Below are 22,660 nucleotides of genomic sequence, written 5' to 3'. Positions count from 1 at the left end.
ACAATTCGCTTTATTTATCTTTAACAAAAAAATTCAGAAAATTATACATATTTTTTTATTTTTATCAATTTCTTAATATTCTTTATTTATTTTTATCTTATATATTTGCAATTGTTTCTAGCAGCCTGAATCTAATTCCAATTAAAAAAGCCAAATTATATTTTTTCAAGATAGTAATCATTAATAGTTTTTTAGATGAAGTGCAGTCTACAAAGTTTTAAATGAACTATCATTTCTTATTTAGGTTTCTGTCAATTTTATTATGTCTCATCTAAAGTTTAACAATGTTTAAAAATTTTAATATCCTCAATTTGACAATTATTTTTATTTATTTAAATATCCGTTTTAGTTGCTTAAATATTTTGATTTATGTAAATATATATTTTCTTGATCTGACTTTTTAACTACACTATAATTTTTTTCTTTTTCAAAAACGTAATAATACAATATATAGTTTTTTTTATATTAAAGCAAAAGTATGAAAGAGAGAACGTTAAAAAATAGAATTTAATATTAACATATTAATCAACAGGGACAATCTCGTTGCGAAGGGAACAATCAGAAAAGCTAGACGAGCATTTGCTCCGGAAAGATGGCAGCAGCACACTCACAGTCAGTCGTTCTAGTAGACATATACATATTTTGTACGAGGCAAGGCGCAAGTTCGACTACCAATTGCCACTTGCCACCTCTATTTCTGTAGACGTCGAGCGCGTGTGCCGGGGAGACTGTTCAGTGTGGCTTAGACTTCAGCCGGACGGAGTCTGGCCAACCACGTTCCCGACGTGTAATACAGTAAGTACACGAAATCTGACTGAAATCGACAGGTTTGTCCGCACAGTCACCTTGACCGGTTTTGTCGTTGATACTTGGAATACCTTTATTAACGTGCGTCACCTATTTTGGTGGATAATCTCTCTCATTGTCAGAACTTCGAGTGTACACGAGTAGTGAACGATATATGGTAAATGTGGAGCTAAAGTGTGACGTTCGTTGAGGAAAACTTGTTTCCCGACCAATTACGTGTATTTTTCCTTGTGAATACTTCGTTAACGCCGCGTTTGTATAAATGAAGCAAGATGAGAATAATGGATTCTTATCGTTTTGGACATGCTTACATAATCTCTATTATAGTATTTTTAATTAATAACTGATGAATTCTCGATATATATTCAAGGAATATATAAATAATATAGTTATAAGATTTTAACTATAATATTTTAGATATTATTGGTAACACTAATAAATACTGATAAATTAACCGTGGAGAAATTTTATGAGAGTAGAGGAAAAGAAATAATATTTTGAATATCGTTTTATCTTTTAATGATATTAAAATATATAAAATTGAGTGTGTTAAAAAACACTTCAAATTATTAAACTTTAATAAATACAAATTTCAGTTTTAAATCGTAAGATAGTTATATATACACACACACATACGCACTTGACATATATATTTCTACACATCTTATGATTCGACGAATAATATCACGCCTTTTCGAATTTACTTTCTAATGTTGAAGGCCATATGTTTGAATTTATAATTAAACTTATTATGTACACAAAACGATATATAATAATATATAATCAATTTAAGAATATACAAACTTAATCTTTTTTTCTGAAAGTTATATAATTGCAAGTAATTCCTCGTGCATATATATCTTGATGCTATTGAAAATTATGTTATATTTGCACATATGTGCACAAGTGTTAACTTGAATAAAGTCGTAGAAGTTTTCTCACAAATAAATGGTAGAAAATTTTTACGTTCGTAGTAACTTGTAGTAGTGCACGGTCAAAGGTTGCATTCTTCGATATTGAATAGCATATATGTCAAAAAAATAATCAGAGTTACGGTCTTATCGCTAAAAGAAGGACTGAAACTTGAATGTTTTCCGAGTGATTAAGATGCATCATCTTTAAAGGAACCAAACATCTCTGGGAAAAAAAACACGGTTACAACCTACTTTGAGGCCCACGATTAGTAATCAAATTATTTGAATTATTCGTAATCTATTATTTGAATTACTCTAACTCTAATTTTACGTAAATAATCTACTTTTAATTCCGCGTAACTAAAAATTGCAATTACTTTGGGAGAAAGTCTGACTATTTTTTTTTTAGTTAAGCAACTTAACATTTTGATTAGTGCCTTTAAGTAAAATTATCTTTGCGTAATTGGATATCGACGGAACTAATTGAGAGAATAGGCTAGTAGAACTTAAAAATCTTTGAAACAAGTAGAATAGCAAAAATTAGTTATAAGCAATCCAAATAATTTTTTTACTAATTGTGGGTCCCAAAGTGGATTGTAATCGTGTTTTTTTTCCCAGAGATAACGGAAAGAAACGTTATTGCATGTGATAGCCAGACCGAGGCAATTTATATATTCGGGGAATTTATATAATCAGTTTCCATTAATTACATTATATATATTTGCTTTACATTTATACGATAAAAATTAAGAAAATCATTCAGATATTGATATAGCGCTTAATTAAGTAATAAAACAATAATTTATTAAAAAATGTGTACATATGTAGATAAAAATACTAGAAAACTTTATATTACACCAATACATTTAAAAAAATATATAATTTTATATAAAAAATGAATTGCAAGAAATAAATGTAAAAGGATTTAATTTTTGTTAGATTTAATACTTTTTTCAAAATGTGTAGCGTATATACGCATTTATTGATAGCTTTCATATTCAGTGCTAAATATATTTGTCTAACTATCTCATAACAACGCTATATATAATTCAACTAAAATTGCGAGTCTTAAATACAACTTATTAAATATACAATAGAAATACGCGCAATCAGAAAAAAATTGAGATACAAGTATTCTGCTTACTAAGTTTTTAAAGCCACAATTTTCCATCTTATGTTAAATAATTTTTGAATTTTCTTCTAAACAGTTTTCTCCTATAGTTCAATCAATTATCGGTTATAGTTAGAGTTCTTTGTCCCTGAATCGCATGTATAATCATATGCTAAATTAAAGGCTCACATGTATGGCACAGTCATATCAATATTTTCCATTTTTCTATTAATCATAATAAGTAACGAGTGACTCAGGTGGATCAAGGCAGACTACCAGGCGCTACTTTGACCGAGTAACCTTCATCGCGATGCATTTCGAGATTCATTCGCGTGCGCACGACTGTGATGCAACGTGCAAGCTGTAGATAGCACGTGCGCAACGCGTCGTAAGCATGAACGCGAGACTGTTTGATATTTTTCTGTCTCGTTCTCCCTCGCAATACTTTACTGTCATACTTTTTTTTTACGCAACCATATCTATCACGAACTTTGCCCTCACGCAGCTTGAACATCTTGTATCGTATTTTACATTTAGAGAACAGCAAATTGAACGAACAAAAGCTAATAATAAGTATCTCATTTGCTTTCTATAATTCTTTTTTTATGATGTACTTTATTTTTTTTTGTTTTTTAATATATTTATATGTCATGTTATATGTCATGTTATATTTCTTTTAATTTTAAGAATGAAAGCAAAGATATTGTCTACAATCATTTTCATTTTTCTTTACTTAATGTATACATATATTTAGATAATAAATCAGAGCTTTTTCTCACAAGATTCTGTATAAAGTTTTTATTATGAGGGATCAATAAAGCTCTAGTGTACACATTGACCCACTCTTATTATAATATCATTCTTCTAAGAGTTGCCAAGAAATGATGCCAATGAACTCCAATAATTTTTCTGCAGCACGTGCTATTTTTATTTGTTCTCTGCTGCGATTATATTGTGCGTCATATTTCTCTACCACGCAGTTCCAAACTGTATGATTAAAAATATTTCCTTGCGTAGATGAATGATGATACAACTAAATATTGATCGTTGATGTGAAAATAATTCCCTTCATATCTAATATTATTTTACTGTATGTACAATTCATCATATTATGTCATTTTTAATAATATTTTTATAATTAAAGAGTAATTTATGGTCAATTAATTTTTAATTTGATTAAATCAGATCGTTAAACTAATTGAGTAAATTAGTCAATTATCATAATACATTTACTGCATTATTAAATTTATTCTAATTGCATACCAAATGTGCTTACAAATAATAATATAAAAATACCATGTTGTGTATATACATATATATATATAGATAGCGGATCAGCTGTTTCTGACGCCACGACGCTGTCATTACTGCGGATCAATATTCAAAAGTATTTCACAGTGTTTCATATATATTTATATATCTGAGACAATAATAGATAAATAAATATTTCTTAATAATACAATAATAGGTACATAATGCTATCAATGAGAAGTGTGTTTATCGATTTTTAGTAAACAACTTATTTGTATTAAAATATTGTTTTATTATGTAATTATTTAGTAACGTGATTTGAACTTATATAATCCATAATCGTAAAGTCTCAATGGAAATAATCGAATAATAAATAAGTATAAAATCTGCGTTTTGTATATACAAAAATAATATCAACGGCAGTTATATATGTAGAAACTATACTCAATTATCACACACACAACTCAGGCTTGCACCCAACCTTAAAAGGTTGATTGATGAAAATGAAGCCAATCATGGGTCACTATCGTTTAATTGAACTGCAATCATACAATTACATTATATATATGTATATATATAGAAATATATATACATAGAAAAGTAACAGACAATCCAATTTTAAGTCTTCAGGTGTCACAATAATCTACAATTAGATTCATATAATAATTAATTTTTTATTTTTTAATTTATTTATATAAATTATAGATTTGATAAATAATATAGGAATTGAGAAGGGAGCTTAAAAAGTGAATAAAAAAAAGTAAAAATGTTCGGAAAATAATTGGAAAATAAATTCTTCTTGTAAACAGTCAAAGCAAGACTAAATAAGACGGTTAAAATACTTTTTACGCATAAAATATTAAAATGGAGAAAATAAAGCAAACAAAATATTATATAAATATCATGTATTATTAAACTGTATTATTAATAAAAATAATTTAAATTATATAAAGAATAAAATACATTTTAAAAATTATCTGCTTTAAAAATATTCACACTCTCTCTTTTTGTGCAAATGTAAATACACATTGTATTTTCTAACATTTAGAATTCAACTAGACGTGTTAATTAAGTTGCAAGGTCAGTTTCATGTAAGTTCTGACTAACAGTTATTACACTACGGAGATATCATAAAATATAATTTGTATCAATTATAATCTATTGTATAAAAAGTTTTCATTTATAAATTAACTATAATAATAATTGTAATGTTCATCTGAGTAGAAGAATAATTGTGATATATTTTTTTCTGGATTTTGAAAACATTAATAATATATGGCCAACAAAAAATATACACACATTATAATAATAAATATTACTTTGTTATATATTGTTGTACTGCAAAAATATGTATAAAAAATATTAAAATCTTGAAAATTTTTCTCATAATAGAACAATTATTTTCTTATTTTAGTTTTTATTATATTTTCGAATATCTTCTCATTTTCATGTATAACATTTAATATGATATGTATTAATTTTGTCAGTTTTTACTTATTACAAATACATATCTCATATTATATTTGTTTTATCTTATTTTGTCACCAGATCATTAACTTTAATTTTAATGTCTTATCAGCGCAATATATATAATTATATAATATACGGGAATTGCAACTGCACAAAGTTCGCACGTGAATATCAGTTGCATTTTCAAGAAAAAAAGCTGCATTTCATCTATTTTGCGCGTATTAAAAAAAACGAAAGAAATCGAGGACATAGTGACACGTGTTTTGCGAATGAGAGGTGAATAGTTCACGCGATTAATGTTATAGATGTTTCGATTTCGTAATCGATAGTTTGTTACGGCGATCGAAAGTTTTGAAGTCGATCGAGATTATATTTATAAAAACACAATCTGGTGAAAATTCGTAGATTCGAAAGAGCAAAGAAATTTCAAAATGCTGATTGTATGATTACATTTACAAGTGACTGTCGCTGACGCAAAAAGATGTCATGAGATCGGATAGAAATACAGATAGAATTCAAATAAAAATGTCTTCCATTTATATATTTTATGATTAAATCATATCACGCAATTTTCATAACATTATTTATAACTAATATTACATATACGTTATTTATCAGGCAATTTTATTTTATGTAATGATATTGTATATATAGGATAAATGATATACTTATATACTATATGTAATAATACATGTAATAGATAGAATATTATCATTTTTATTATAATTAATTTATTATACAGTAATTTTTAAGAATATTAATGTTTTATTTTATAAATCATGATATTATACAGAGTGTGCCATTTTAAATATCTTAAAACATGAAAGATGTGAGAAAACGATAATTGAAAAATGAATATTTTATGAGATATTTCATAGTCTATATAAAATTATGCCAAATTAAAGTATAAAATATTTCATAAACTATTCAATATTGCGAGGAATTAATTTATATAAAAAAATCAGAGTAATTTCAAAAATCTTAAAAATACAAGATTAACCTCTACATGAACTTAACACGTACACCCGAAGTCTAATAACTAATAACTAATAATACAAAAGATAAAATAGCTTTTATCTTTTGTAAGTTAAACAACTTTTGTTTGTTGACATTTTTTTCGTATTTTCCATATTTTTCAAGATTGTCTTGGGCATTTAAAATGGTGCATTATACGTATATACAATATAATATGTCATACTAATTTATTTCCGTTAAGTAATATTTATTACTAAATTAAAATTCTTAGAGAATATATCAGTTGTCCTGATGATTAATTCATATTTATATTCATAATTATTTCAAAAGTTTATTTCTTCTATTTGATGACAAATAACAACGAAATCATTTTCATTGCATAAAGATTCGCCTGACTGGCCTGACATACATTCTTACAGCATATACATATATGTCTTATAAATGGCAAAATGCATCCTGAATGGAAGGTATTAGATCTGTGTATTGGTGGATATACAAAAGTACTTCTTATCGGCATGACACGTGATTTTTCCGGTAATTCCGGTATTACAAAAGGCACCATTTATTCTCTTTATCGCTTGTTATGCGTCAGGCAATGGATTTAATTGATATGAATCACTTTTATCTGGAGACAGGAAAATACATCTTGGTTTTCTTGTGGTTATCGCAACATTGATAGATAACATCGATTATCTATATATAATATAAATATATATTTTTTAGCATGACACTTTTTCTATCTAAAAATAACTAATGCATTTAATATTCAAATATATTTAATTATTAATTTTTAATATTAATTAATTTATTATTATTAATTTATTTTCTAGTGTTTTTAAATTTACATATAAAACATTAATTTAAAACAGAAGAATTAATCAAATTAAATATTAAATAAAATATTCTTAATTAAATAAAATTTTCAGATAAATGAAATATTTAGAGATTTACAGATCATTGTTTTTTCGATATTAATAATTCAATTACCTTATTGATTGTTCAATTACTTTATTGATCATTAAAATAGCTCAATATATTATTTAAATCGTTAAAATATAAACTATGCTACTTTCTAAATTTTACTATCATCGCAATATTTAAAGTAAAGAACAGAGTTTATCCTTGAAATAAATATTCCTTGCACCTCACCAATTTTTAATTACATTGCAGTTTATATTTTGTTGCATCTCATGCGTGCAAATAACCTTTTAATGCATTATATTCATTTAATATTTTTTTTGCATGAAATATTTATATCCTTTATGTAAGCGCGACAGCATAAAGTAAAGATTTACGTAAACGCGATAAATCAATGATGTAGATAAGCAAAAAATCAATGCTGTAGATGAATCAAATGCAAATTGTCACACTTCTTCATGAAATTTATTGAGCCAATTTATTGTCGTGCGATCTTTGATTGGTATTGATGTGTGTTTTAATATGTTCTCTATCATTAGTAAACATTTTATATTACTAATAAAATATATTTAAGAATAAACTCACAAAAATATTCTTTTATTAAAAAAAAATTTCATATACAAATAATAACTATATATTAAAAAACCATAAAGTGATATTGCGTCACTAGAACGATTTAGTAGTAATAAATTGATAACTTATTGAATGGTCATTGACCATTGATCGTGCCGCTTTAGAGAGAATGCATATGATCATTGTCACAAAGAGCACATTAGCACTCTTAACGATATATTTATTGTGTTTATAAGTTGTAAAAGAAAATATTAAATATATTGATAAAATAAACTTCACATATAGAAATAAATTATATGAAAAAATATGAATAAATATGAAAACAAGTTATTTAGACACAATTTTATTTAAACATAACTTAAAGTTGAACGTACAATTTTTTATAAATGTTCAGGATAAATTTAATGTATATTAATTGTACTAAATTTATCTTTACGTTATACTCATATAAAATATTTTTTAAATAATATTCTTTCATTATTACTTTCTATATGTAAAGTTTATTCTATCAATATTTAATATTTTTTTATAACTTATAAACATAATAAATATATCGTTAATTGTCATTAATAACATTAAACGTATTTGATTGTTTTGTTTTGTTATTTCTTGTTTGTATTATGCATATAGTCATTATCTACTTTATTCTTGATATATTTAATACGTATGATTGCGCATTTATTTATTGCAAGGTACATTTTCGCGAGAATGTTTCTGCGCTGTGCATTTCCTTCACGTTCAAGTAACGTGAATCCATTACACGTGACTATATCATGTTAAAGTAGTTGGTTGATATATCAGAAATACGATGGTATATCAATAAATACCGTATCGTAAGCTAAACTACACTAACATGTTGATTTAGATTTACGCTTGCAATTCATTCGCATACAACATTATGCTCAATGTCAGCCTCAATGCGTCAATGATCTAATTTGAAGACAATCTTCAGCATATAGTTCAATATCTTTTTTGACTCGTGATTATTTTATATTGTTTCTTTTTTGTTTATGTCAGAAACTTTTTCTTAATCTTTTAATGTCAATATATCTGCGCTTATGATTGGCTTTTATTAGCAACTATTTTTTTGTAATTTTTAATTTTTTAATTTATAATTAAAAAAGATTTTAAATAAAATATTACTTAATAAGAAATAAAAGTAGGTTGATCTCTTTAAAAAATATATAAAAAATAATAAATATTGCTGTTCACAAAAGAACAAGCCCTGAAAAGAAAGGGAGGAAAAATGCAGTAATTAGCCGATAATTAAATAATCATTAGGATAATTTAATTTACTTTAAATAAACGCTCACGAAGAGCATAGCGCTACGAGCGATTCGTAATTGCCGCGCCGCCGAGCCGACGCGCGCCGACTGCTGCGCAAACAAATCAGTGAGCGCAGCGTAATCCGTGCGCAACAAATCATAGCGTGACTTAAAATCAAAAGATGCTTGTCACAAAACGGTCACCCGGATGAGCGACAAACAACAACAAAAAAGTTACTTTAACAAAGGATGACTTTGATCAATGTTTAGATTAACAACGGAAAAAAAATTAGAAAAGTCTCGAATTTTTAGCTTATAAAAGCTCCTTCGCGCGGTCGCTCCTCGCCGCTTCGCACTTGAACTCGAGCTCCGAAGCGATAGAGTGTGATCCTCTCTTTTGCAAAATTCGTGTTAACTATTCAAGGTCTTTGCTTTCTTCGAATAACCGTAGCTTGCGGACAGCAAATTTAATCTCCGCGTACTAATCAACGCACCTATTACTTTTGCGTTTTAACGTTCGCGTCAAAGTCGCACCGGCCACGTCTTATTGCAGCTGCAGTTTGGTGCAACACAGTAACGAACCATCAGTAATTCAACCTGTAAATAAGTGTAAATAGTTATAATTTTGCCAATAAGATCATTTTATTGCAGATCGATTAGTAAGTTTAGGAGAACGTTGGACTTATAGGATCCGTGATTTTCACGAGCCTTCTTCGCTGTCCATCGCGCGCACAATTGTTTTCTATCATAATATAATAGATAAAGTTTCCTTAAAACAAAAAAGAATTCTCTCTAATAACAATTTAAATGTGTAGAAGAAAATTTAATGTAATTAAATAACTTGAGTAAATCTCACTTCATATGAAATTAAGTAATTACAAGATAAAATTAATTTTACGCAATCTGTGCTACTATCATGTATGCAAAGGATATATTACTGTGTTTTAAATAATCTATAAAATATATATATATATATATATATATATATAAAATACACAATACAATATATTAATATATACATATATGTTTGAGATATGAAATTTCGTGCGTGTCAATTGCGATTAAACAGCATTTACATTCAAAGATTATTACGAAAATTAATCGTTTTTCGCTATACAATCAATTGCATGAGTGTCCTCAGAACATTCAAGAAAAGGTCTCTCTACCACCAAAAATAAATAAATCTTATAAACAAATCTCACAAATAAAGTCGAAAAACATCTTTTTTTGGTTCTAACGACACTCAAAAATTCGAAAGTAATTGGCTAACATCCTCAATTTTCTCGACTATAAACCAGCATCGACAAAAAATAAATCGGCTTTTCTACAGCTAAACCGCTTTGAAACCGCTTCGCTAATATCGTTCGCCGCACCGCATCTTTATTTATTGTATTCTCACGATCGCCGCTTTCGCTGCACTACCCTTCTTTCGATTTGTCGCAGCTTTCACGTATCGCTATAATCGTCACTTTCGACAAACTTTAATCTCTCGCGATTAACTTTTCTTGTAAATTACTTGTACATATCTTTATTTTTCTTAAATGTTTGTTTGTGTGTTACAAAATTAATAAAAGGAACAAAAAAAGTAGATAAAATTGTGCCGTTGAAAAAGGTTTAGAATATTGCTCATTTTCCACCGCGATACTCTCGAACATTTTCACATATATATATAAACACACACACACACGCACACACATACATATATACATGCAATTATATTTAAGGAAAATCCTTTATCTGTTTCAGAAACACCAGAAATAATTGGTAGAGAACAACATCATAAATAAATGATATCTTATTTTAGGAAATAAAGAGTGACGTTTTAGTGCATAATGAAAACTACTGCGTTGTGAGACGAGTATTTCAATAAACTGGAAACTGCTCTTAACGATAACTATCGGAGACATCCTTATCGCAACGAAACGGAGATCATTTGTCGAGTTTGAGCTTAAAGAACGAAACACGTGCGCGGAAACAACATAGCTTAAAACACAAATACTAGTCATAAATATTTAAAGCGGCCTAATATATCAATAAGAAAATAATCTATTTTGCAAGGATAAAATAATTAAGTATAGATAAATAAATTTAGCTTTTAATTTTTATACGATATTCAAATTAGAATACCAAACTAGTGATAATAGTGTGATTTTAACGAGAATACAGCAATCGACAAAATGCATTCCATACGCGCTCATCAATCGTTAAGCAAACACAGAAGTGCTTTACAAATATGGAAGATCGCTGCAAGATACTTCGCCGCAGATGTAGAATACAGACCAATCAGGAGTGTCCTCGTCGCCAATCGAGGTAAATAAATTGACATTAATTCTTGCTAAAAAAAATTAAGCCTTTTTTTTAAAAAATAGAAAATGTCAAAAGTCTCTTCTTTATAAGATTTAACTTTCTAATTTCTTTTAATAAATTAAAAACACATATAACATCATTGCATTATATATACATACACAAGTACAAGTAATAATATTGCTGTTATATTACCATATCAACATTTTTTATATTTACTGCTGTGCAGTTGCCACTTCTATGATTTTTTTTTATAGCAAGACATATTCTACGAACTAATAACTATTAGTTAAAATAATTTTTCTGTTTTCTTATTTTTACACATTATGAAATCTTGCGTGATTTTCATTTTCTAAAATATTTTCGATATCAAACTTGGTATCTATTTTATTAATCTATAAAACTACTTAATGACTTTCATATGCAAACAGATTTCGAAAAATCGTAAAACATAAATACAACTTATCTTGTATGTCTTACAAAATACAACGAACTTGTATGTCTTATGTCTTACGAAAACTGATAAGATTTGTAGATACGTGTTATTATAAAATTCTCAGTAACATCACAGACTCATTAACACATGTGTTTATAGCAATGCCTATAATCATTAATATCCGTTTTTATTCTATGTTATGTTCTACACAATTGTTATAATAATCATTACAAATTTATTAATATTTAATACTGTAAATAATAGAAAAGAATTATCACACATTTCCTAAGTAATTGTAAATAATTGTAAAAACACTGTATTTTCTCGAGCACAATTGACAAGTTAATGAATGTTGTTAGGAACTTACTCATTTTTGTAGAACAAGGTTATGTGATTAATCAAGAAGAAATGTAACAGTGTTATTCCTGATTTAGAACTAGCATGAAATGATTTAGAACTAACGAGAGTCTAGCACTCTGCTAGTTGTTAGACACTCCATTTAATTAATCCGTATCTTACAACACGTAAACTCCGCGTGATGTTTCAATAAATTTCACACAAAAGAGAATGATAACATTTTATTATCTTCAAAAATTTTTAAATTTGATTTAATTATTATTTATTTATTTCTATTTATTACGCTATTGCACAAATATTTCAGTTAAAAAATAATACGTGTTTAAATTCCTCCTACATCCGACTTTTTACAATTATACATATTTGAAATTTTAACGCGTAAATTTAATAATGTTACAGGAGAAATCGCCATTCGCGTATTTCGCGCTTGCTCGGAGCTCGGTATTCGCTCCGTGGCGATTTATTCGGAGCAAGATAAGATGCAAATGCACCGGCAGAAAGCGGACGAAGGTTACTTAGTAGGCAAGGGATTGCCTCCTGTTCAAGCTTACCTGAATATCCCCGAGATCATTCAAGTTGCTAAGGAGAACAATATCGACGCCATACATCCCGGTTACGGTTTCCTTTCAGAGAGATCAGATTTTGCTCAAGCGGTGACTGATGCTGGTATCAGATTCATCGGACCTAGTCCTAAAGTCGTTCAGCAAATGGGAGACAAGGTATTTTAATCCTTAATTCCACAAGATTCCAATATCATTGATTCTCCAAATACTCGTAGTTCTCCAAAAATTCTTGAGCCAGAAGTCAAAAGTATGGTATGTACGTCCAATCGATAGGTGGCTGCTAGACAAGCCGCGATTGAAGCTGGGGTGCCCATCGTTCCAGGAACAGATGGACCGGTAACGACTTCCGACGAGGCGATTGAATTCTGCATGAAACATGGGCTTCCGGTTATCTTTAAGGCAGCGTATGGTGGTGGAGGACGAGGTAGGTTTAGAATATCAAGCTTACTTAGCATTCCGTTTCTGTTTACCTAAATACAATAAAAAAATATTTGTAGTTTTATAAAGTAATCCATAGTTTTTTCAAGAGTTTATAAAAATTTTGATTAAGATAAAAGTATATACTTAAGTCTTAATTAAATGATTAAATCTTAAATAACTCAAATTTTTTTTCATACTTTATCAAAATTAGCGCTTATGTAAATTAACTGTGTTAACTCTTATTTTATGAAAATGAGACAAGATTATTCGATCACTAAAAACATTTTAAAGAGAGAATATAGGAAATACATAGAATAGTGCGCAAAATACATTTGAAATTATTATTACTTGAGCTGTCATAATATATTGCTTTGAGTTAGCAATAAAATCTTTTCCTGTTAAAGAGTGTTTTTTTAAACTTTTCTTTTAAAGTTGTTTTAAGAATAATTTAATGTTCTGGCATTTTGATTTATTTATTCTAGCATATTAGATTTATTTTTTTAAATTATTATTTGATAATCTTTCATTAAATTCATTAATATTTAAATAAGTGAAAAATAAAAACATTTTAACCATAAAACAAAAAATTATTATTGTTGGAGACATAATTGACAACATAAATCACATAAACACAAGAAATGTATTTTCCGTTATATAATGCATAAGTGTACGGAAAATGCATTCATTCTTTATTGAATAACGTGAATATTTGCATACAAAATACGGATAAATTATTTTACAATAGTAGCACAATACGATACATATATAGATTTGCATATTTCATACTTCAAAAAAGCAAGTTACATATATTGACTAATAATAGGTTTTTAAATATGTTACGTAAAATGTATAAGGAAAAATTTCTAAAAATTAGAATATGTTGTAAATGATAGTTCGGAAATATTCTTTTTTTCTTAATTAAAGATCACTGTTGATAAGAAATTTCTTTTATAATGTTTACACTAACTTAAATAAAACAAATATAAATATTAAAGATAACAAAAGATTTTATCTATATTTTAAGAAAATGAATTTATATATATTCCTTTAATTCCTTTTTAGTATATTTATGTTGCAAAATGTGATATTCTAAAAAATGTTATTATTACATAGGTATGAGAGTCGTAAGACAAATGGAAGAGGTGCGTGAGATGTTCGATCGTGCATCTTCCGAAGCTGCAGCTGCTTTTGGAAATGGAGCGATGTTCATCGAGAAATTCATTGAAAGACCACGTCATATTGAAGTTCAATTACTTGGGGATCACGCAGGCAATGTCGTGCATTTATTTGAACGTGATTGCTCTGTGCAGCGTCGTCATCAAAAGGTCAGTAAATCGGTATAATATATTAATTTTAATTTAACGCGCGTAATAATCAATTATTTAAACATAATTGTTCAAATATAATTGACCATTGATGTCGCAATATTTTCGGCAATTTTGTCATTCTTCGATATATATACATATAGGTTTTTCTATTATTATTTTAAAGAATATTTAAAGAATATTTATTTGTCTTTGTTAATCGTAGTTGATTTGTATAAATTAGAAAAAAATCTAATAATACACACTTTAAAAAATACCATTCACTGATATTTTATCAACAAAGTTTATGTAACAAAGTTAACTAATTCTTATTTTGTGAACATGGCACAAGGTTATTCGAATAGTAAAGCATTTTAAAAAGAAACAGGAAATACATAAAATATCATACAAGATATGTTTTGAAATTATCGCTCAAGCTATCGTAATATATCACTTTGAGATAGCAATTTTCTCGTGTTAACAAATTAGGAGTAGATAAATTTTTTACAAGACTTTTTCTCAAGGATGCCTGAATATGAAAGGCAAGTACATACTTTCTCTATGGGTATCTTGTTTGAAACAAGGACAATGACACAATCACATAGAATTCGTGATTACATGTAATAGTCCGCAAGTATGCATAAGATCAAGTAGTTTTCAAATTAATAACACGCACTCGGTTTTACAAAATGCAATGTCCGACTTATAAAAACATAGCTTTCTCGTAAAATTTGCAGGTAGTCGAGATCGCGCCAGCTCCAAGATTATCAACAAAAATTCGTGATAAAATGACCGAATATGCAGTTAAATTGGCAAGACATGTTGGTTATTCAAATGCCGGTACTGTGGAATTCTTGGTCGACGAATCTGGAAATTTTTATTTCATTGAAGTCAACGCTAGATTACAAGTTGAACATACAGTAACCGAGGAAATAACCGGGTAATAAGATAAATGTAAAAAATAAAAGAGATAAATACATATCTCTTTTTACATTTTTATATTCGATCACGACATCCTCTCTTCAGCCTCTTTGTCAATGATAATGTCTCTTCTTTATTCGTTTCTAACGAACAAATATATATATATATATATATATATATATATATATATATATATATATATATAATTGTAATATATACAATATAATTTACTTTTTACTCAACCGATATAATATTGTATATATTCATTTAATTTTTACATTGGTCAATTATGTTACATTATTTATATCGTTTTTTATTCCTTCAGAATCGATCTTGTGCAATCTCAAATTCGAATTGCCGAAGGCATGACATTACCGGAGCTCGGTATGACACAAGAAAAAATTACGCCTCAAGGATTCGCGATTCAATGCCGAGTGACTACAGAAGATCCAGCTAAGAACTTCCAACCGGATACTGGAAGAATAGAAGTCTTCCGTTCTGGCGAAGGCATGGGCATCCGATTGGATGGAGCCTCCGCGTTCGCCGGAGCTATAATCTCACCATATTATGATTCGCTTCTCGTTAAGGTAAAATTAACAAGCATAAAAAATGGTTATTATAATATATTACCAGATATATTTCTTATTTTTAATACAAATTAATACAAAAAAACACATAAATATTTTGTATAGAAATATTCATTCATCTTCAGTATTACCTGTTAAAATAATTAAAATAAAATATTATTATTATTATTTAATATTATTACTTAAATAAAATTTATAAAAATTTTAACAGATAATTCATTATTGAATATTTTGTTTAAATTTTAATAATGTAGTTTATTATTTTATTATAATATAATATAGCTCAACTAATTTTTATCATCTAAACAGTTTTAATAATTAAAATAAATGATACATGATATCATTATCATCTACTCGGAAAATTTTTAAGTATATTTATATGAAGAATTTTTTATTTGAAAGCCATTCTTCAAAATGTACAATGCAAAAAGATCTTATATTTGAGAAATATAAATGTTATCTGCTTTGTTCAGGTAATCGCCCATTCTGGCGATCTTCAATCATCTTCCGCCAAGATGAATCGAGCTCTTCGTGAATTCCGTGTGCGCGGAGTGAAGACAAATATTCCTTTTCTATTAAATGTTTTGGAAAATCAAAAGTTCCTCAATGGTATCGTCGATACATACTTCATCGACGAGCATCCTCAGCTGTTTCAGTTGCAGCCAAGCCAGAATCGAGCCCAGAAGTTGTTAAATTATCTCGGTTCGGTTTTAGTGAACGGTCCAAGTACACCATTAGCTACTCAGCTGAAGCCAGCGGACATCAAACCGCATATTCCTCAGATTGCTCTAGGTATACGATCGGTTGTTAATAAATATTGGTTACTAATTAATAGCATAATCTGGGGTAATGCCGACTAAAACATCCCAAACGTCATTTATATCCAAATGACATAATATATTGCACTTCAGTGATGCAATTCCTATTTAAAATATATACTTGTTAAAATATAATCATAGAACACCGAATTCGATAACCGAATCCGAGCCTTATTATAAATTTTGGCCTTTAAACGTTTGATCTATATTATGTGACAAAATTATTAGTAATTAGAACAGAAGCGTATAGAGGATGTGTCTTCATGCGTGGGTCAGCAAAAGGGGTTGTATTTTTTTCTTTTTTTTTAATTTTTTTATGTGAATGGGATGTTCATTAATTCTTTGATCAAATTGATTTACATTGATATACGTTATTAAATTAAATTAATTTTTAAATATTTATTAAAATTCTAAAGATATGATATTTTTCAAAACTGTAGGATCTTAATAATTTTCAATTTATTAATAAATAAGTAAAAAAAATTGATTAAAAAATATTTTTATATTCTCATTATGCATTATGTTTTCTAATATACAGAGACATTACTCTCGTTTAATATTCTTACAGATTTACAAATATCAAATTTAATATGTTTAATGTTACGTATGAACACTTTTTTAAAATTAATTTTTAATCATTGTACTTTTTTATTTTTTAATGATAGCAAATAATAACGTAAACATATATTTATAAAGAAATAATAAACATCCTTTTTGCTTATCGATAATAATCTGTATCTGCTTTCTTTGCTGGGTTTACAGAAACACTCAATTGAAACATTATACAAAGATCTTTATGTTATATCTTTATTTCTGGTGTGTTCTTGTCTTTAAATTCAAGCGTGATTACTGCACCGCGTTGCATTAAGCACACTGCACATTGTGCGAATCAGGAAATGGGGTTACAAAACATCTTCATATGTCTCTACTTATCGTCATTACATTAGTAACACAATAATAATAATAATAATAATAAGAAAGCATGCTGTTTTTCTCTCGTTAGCGATTAATATTATTTGTCAATAATTTTCAATTACCTCATTTTACAATTAAAGAAAAATTGACTGATAATTAAAATGTCATCAATATACAGTATGCTTCACGAGTGGGACAAATATCCAATAAATCAAAATAAATCCTGAAAATCTTCCAAGATATTTGAAGGTTTACTATTTTTACATAGTGACTTACAATTTTAGATATATTAATTTCCTCCTCATACATGCACACTTCATTGTTTATAGCATGCTTTTATTTTTTTTGTTTGGCAATTTTTTTAGACTTTGCTAAGCTTGCAGCTGCAGAAGAGACCAATGATCCCGATGCACCAGGTATAGTTACAGTATTATATCATGTCTTTTTTTTTTAGCTTGTATTAAAATCCAGTATTGTGCAGATTGAGAAGATAAACTGAACATAGGTATAGTATAACAAAGCAAAATTTTATTTATTTTTTGATTTATTCTTTTTTTCAGATTAGCAAAATTATATTTATTGAAATTTAATTGATTTATTTTTTTATCAAATTTAACAGAATTTAATATACTGGATAAGATAGTAAAAAAATAAATAAATAATTGTTAATAAGTGCTATTAATAATAATATAAATTACTATATATATAATTAATAATAATATAAATTACTATATATATAACATATATTAAAACGTGAATTTATTATTTAGTTATGTAACAATATTAATTTGTAAATGTGCTGTGAGTTTGCCTGTAAATATATAATTATAAAATATCTTTTTATTTTAAATTTTGTACCATTCTTCGAATAGAAAAATATGCTTAATGATGCTATATACAATATTTAATGACAATAAGAATTTTCACATATAGTATAGTATAGTATAATTGCAGAAAAGAGTATATATACAATAAAAAATAGTCAATATAGATAGTTAATATTCAAAAAGAAAAAGATGTTTTAAATATTTATAAATATTCAAAATACTTTATATAATTCAATATTAAAAATTATATAATAACTACAAACATATTTACTTTATAAATAATTTATTTTGTATTGATTCCTTTTTATTTATTTTGAATCAGTGATAAATGCCGATAATCCATCGCTTCTTAAAAGTACTTTTTCGCGCTTATTAACAACAGCACGTATCAAATAATGATCCAGTCTTTTTAGAATTCAGCATTAAATTAATCTTTTTCTGTGCTTTTTTTCAGATATTTTGGATCCTCCGAAAGGATTTCGTCATATTTATAAGCAGCAAGGTCCGGAAGCCTTCGCCAAGGCTATCAGACAACACAAAGGTCTTCTTTTAATGGACACAACATTCCGTGATGCTCATCAATCTCTTCTGGCAACTCGTGTGCGATCGCACGATCTGTTAACGATCTCTCCATTTGTCGCCCACAAATTCAACAACCTCTATTCGTTGGAAAACTGGGGTGGTGCGACTTTTGATGTGGCCTTAAGGTTCCTCCATGAGTGCCCTTGGGAACGATTGGAGGAAATGCGCAAGGCTATTCCTAATATCCCGTTCCAAATGTTATTAAGAGGCGCTAATGCTGTGGGATACACAAACTATCCTGACAACGTAGTCTTTAAATTCTGTGAATTGGCTGTAAAGACCGGTATGGATGTTTTCAGGGTATTCGACTCGCTCAATTATCTGCCAAATCTTATCGTTGGTGAGTTTGAGGAAATTTAATTATAACGTGAATTAATAATAAAACATATTCTCGAGATAAATATTCTTATTTATTTTAATTTATATTACAAAGCCGATCGAATGTTTTCTCATTAAAATTTCATTATTGAATTCGAGTTACTTTTCAGGTATGGAGGCCGCTGGAAAGGCTGGTGGTATCGTTGAAGCGGCAATTTCCTATACGGGTGATGTAAGTGATCCGAATCGTACGAAATACAACTTGAAATATTATACTGATTTGGCGGATGAGTTGGTCAAAGCGGGCACTCATGTTCTGGCGATTAAAGATATGGCCGGATTGCTCAAACCAAGAGCAGCCGAGATACTGATTGACGCGATCAGGCAAAAGCATCCGGATGTACCTTTACATATACATACGCATGATACCGCTGGAGCCGGAGTAGCCTCCATGTTAGCCTGTGCAAAGAGCGGTGCCGACGTTGTGGACGTTGCTGTTGATAGCATGTCTGGCATGACTAGTCAACCTTCTATGGGCGCCGTTGTTGCTTCTCTTCAGGGTATAATTAAAAATATTAATTTTTGTTTTTTTTTATTAACTTCTAAAATAATTTTCCATTTAATTTTATATTTTGATAACAATTTTTATTTAATTTTAAATGTGAAAATTAATGAAATAGCATCAATTATACTCGTTACTTAAATAAGCCTTGTTAATTTACTAAAAATAATAAAAATTATAATATTATATTAGAATTAAATTAAAATTATAAAATTAATAAAATTTTTAATTAACATCATGATAGGAACGGACATTGACACAAAACTGGATCTCTCTGACATCTCGGAATATTCCGCCTATTGGGAACAAACGAGAACACTTTATGCACCCTTCGAATGTACAACAACGATGAAGTCTGGAAATGCCGATGTCTATCTCAATGAAATTCCTGGTGGACAGTACACAAATTTGCAATTCCAAGCTTATTCGCTCGGTCTAGGTGAATTCTTTGAAGACGTGAAAAAGGCGTATAGGCAAGCCAATCTCTTGCTTGGTGACATCATTAAAGTCACGCCAAGCTCTAAAGTTGTCGGTGATTTGGCGCAATTTATGGTTCAGAATAAACTAACGGCCGATGACGTACTGAAGAGAGCGGAGGAATTATCGTTTCCGAAATCGGTGGTAGAGTTTCTTCAGGGTGCTATTGGTGAACCTCACGGAGGATTCCCTGAGCCATTGAGGTAAGAAGTATTTCGCACACGAACACAATGCGCTTATAGTAACGAAAATGGTTATCTTTCAGTGATTTTTCATTAAATTAATTTGCATTCGTAATGTATCCAGATCAAAAGTTCTCAAGGATATGCCACGCGTGCAGGGTAGACCAGGTGCGAGTTTGGCACCGCTCGACTTCGCCACCTTGAAGAAAGAGTTGCAAGAATCTCATCCACACGTCACGGAAAAGGACGTCATGTCGGCCGCGCTTTATCCTAAAGTAACGACGGACTATTTGAATTTCAAAGAACAATTTGGACCGGTAGATAAATTAGAGACCAGAATCTTTCTTACGGGACCTAAAGTGGGAGAAGTATTTGATGTCACAATTGAGAAAGGTAAAACTCTCGGTATCAAAACTTTGGCGGTTGCCGAGGATCTCACGAAGAATGGCGAACGCGAGGTATTCTTCGAGATGAATGGCCAGCTGAGATCTGTATTTATTAAGGATAAAGAGGCTGTCAAGGTAAATGTGACTTATGAACTTTCGATACTACTTTATACATTGTCACCCTGTCATACTTCAGTGAAATTATAATATACTTAAGATAAAATTAAAATTAGATGATAATTAGAGTAAAATTGAAATAATATTATCACTAAAAAATGAGATTACCATCAAGAGCAAAGTTATAATAAAATAGCAGTTAAATATTTAATAATTAAAATAAATGTCACTTTCAATGTATAATATTTTTATTGCAGGAACTTCATGTGCATCCGAAAGCTGTAAAAGGCGACAACAATCAGTTAGGAGCGCCAATGCCCGGCGAAGTAATCGATATCAGGATAAAAGTAGGCGATACCGTGGAAAAAGGAGTACCATTAGTCGTATTATCCGCCATGAAGATGGAGATGGTCGTACAGGCGCCCAGAGCAGGAAAAATTAAAAGTCTTGATATTAACTTGGGTATGAGACTTGAAGGAGATGATCTCATCTTGACATTCGAATAAACTCTCGTATTGATGAAACTGTTCCTGCAAGTCAATTCGCAACTTCTTCGCATAAAAATGACAGATATATTTATTGCAAAAACTGTTTCCTTCGATTATGCGTATGAAAGATAAAATCTCCATCATATGAAATCTTTGGCATATAAAATTTGAATTAAGTTTTTTTTTTTGTTAAATGCTATTTTAACGTCCTGTAGATGGATATGATTTTTTATTTTGTTCCGAATCATCAATCACTATATTTAAATAGCCAAGTAAACAAATACAATTCTTTATTCTAAATGAATTTTTGTATATTGAAAAACTCTTGTAATGTATATTATTCTATTTATTAAAGATTATATATTTCTTATAAAATCATATATTTCTCCTATGTAGAAGATATGCTATATTAAATACTGTTTTTCTATATATTAGACTAATTAAACAATTAATGTGATATAATCAAATGAAGCCCAAGTAATATCAATTAATATCAAATGGATAGATTTCATTCTCACTAATTTAAGAAAATTCACTCTCTTAGGAATTTAATTTTTAAAATTTGATAATAAAAATTTCCAATATAATCCATTTATCGAGACTATTATATAAAATAAGTAGTTAAGTACTTGTTAAAAACTTGTGATTTCATATTTGATTATACGAAAAAATATACATTCTTTTTATATATTTTAAAATATAACGATAAATAAAGCATATAGGTTTGCAAGAAAAATACAATTGCGATCAATTTGAAATAAAATCGATACACTTGAAAAGAGAAAGGAAACATCGATTGTAAAAATTATAAA

At 28.5% G+C, this 22,660-nt stretch overlaps 1 protein-coding gene across 6 annotated transcripts; it reads left to right on the top strand.

Annotated features, from left to right (window-relative positions):
• The first annotated feature begins 655 nt into the window (after positions 1 to 655).
• On the top strand, positions 656 to 22,223 carry Pcb (Pyruvate carboxylase). Of its 6 annotated transcripts, none has more exons than XM_072910673.1 (14): positions 656 to 795; positions 11,031 to 11,594; positions 12,781 to 13,100; positions 13,218 to 13,368; positions 14,478 to 14,689; positions 15,406 to 15,608; positions 15,915 to 16,176; positions 16,650 to 16,968; positions 18,275 to 18,325; positions 19,191 to 19,658; positions 19,807 to 20,196; positions 20,443 to 20,878; positions 20,982 to 21,378; positions 21,618 to 22,223. In XM_072910673.1, exons 2-14 carry the CDS (start codon positions 11,462 to 11,464, stop codon positions 21,864 to 21,866), a joined length of 3,591 nt encoding a protein of 1,196 aa, XP_072766774.1. In that variant the 5' UTR covers positions 656 to 795; positions 11,031 to 11,461; the 3' UTR covers positions 21,867 to 22,223. The 6 variants fall into 6 exon arrangements, with proteins under 6 accessions (XP_072766774.1, XP_072766778.1, XP_072766777.1 ...); XM_072910676.1 differs by lacking the exon at positions 656 to 795 and adding an exon at positions 946 to 964; XM_072910674.1 differs by lacking the exon at positions 656 to 795 and adding an exon at positions 9,606 to 9,883.
• The last annotated feature ends 437 nt before the right edge of the window (positions 22,224 to 22,660 follow it).

The sequence above is a fragment of the Anoplolepis gracilipes genome, chromosome 2, assembly GCF_047496725.1.
Source record: "Anoplolepis gracilipes chromosome 2, ASM4749672v1, whole genome shotgun sequence".
In the NCBI taxonomy this organism is placed as follows: domain Eukaryota; kingdom Metazoa; phylum Arthropoda; class Insecta; order Hymenoptera; family Formicidae; genus Anoplolepis; species Anoplolepis gracilipes.
The sequence above is the reverse complement of the archived record's forward strand: the minus strand, read 5'-3'. Positions and strand labels throughout refer to the sequence as shown.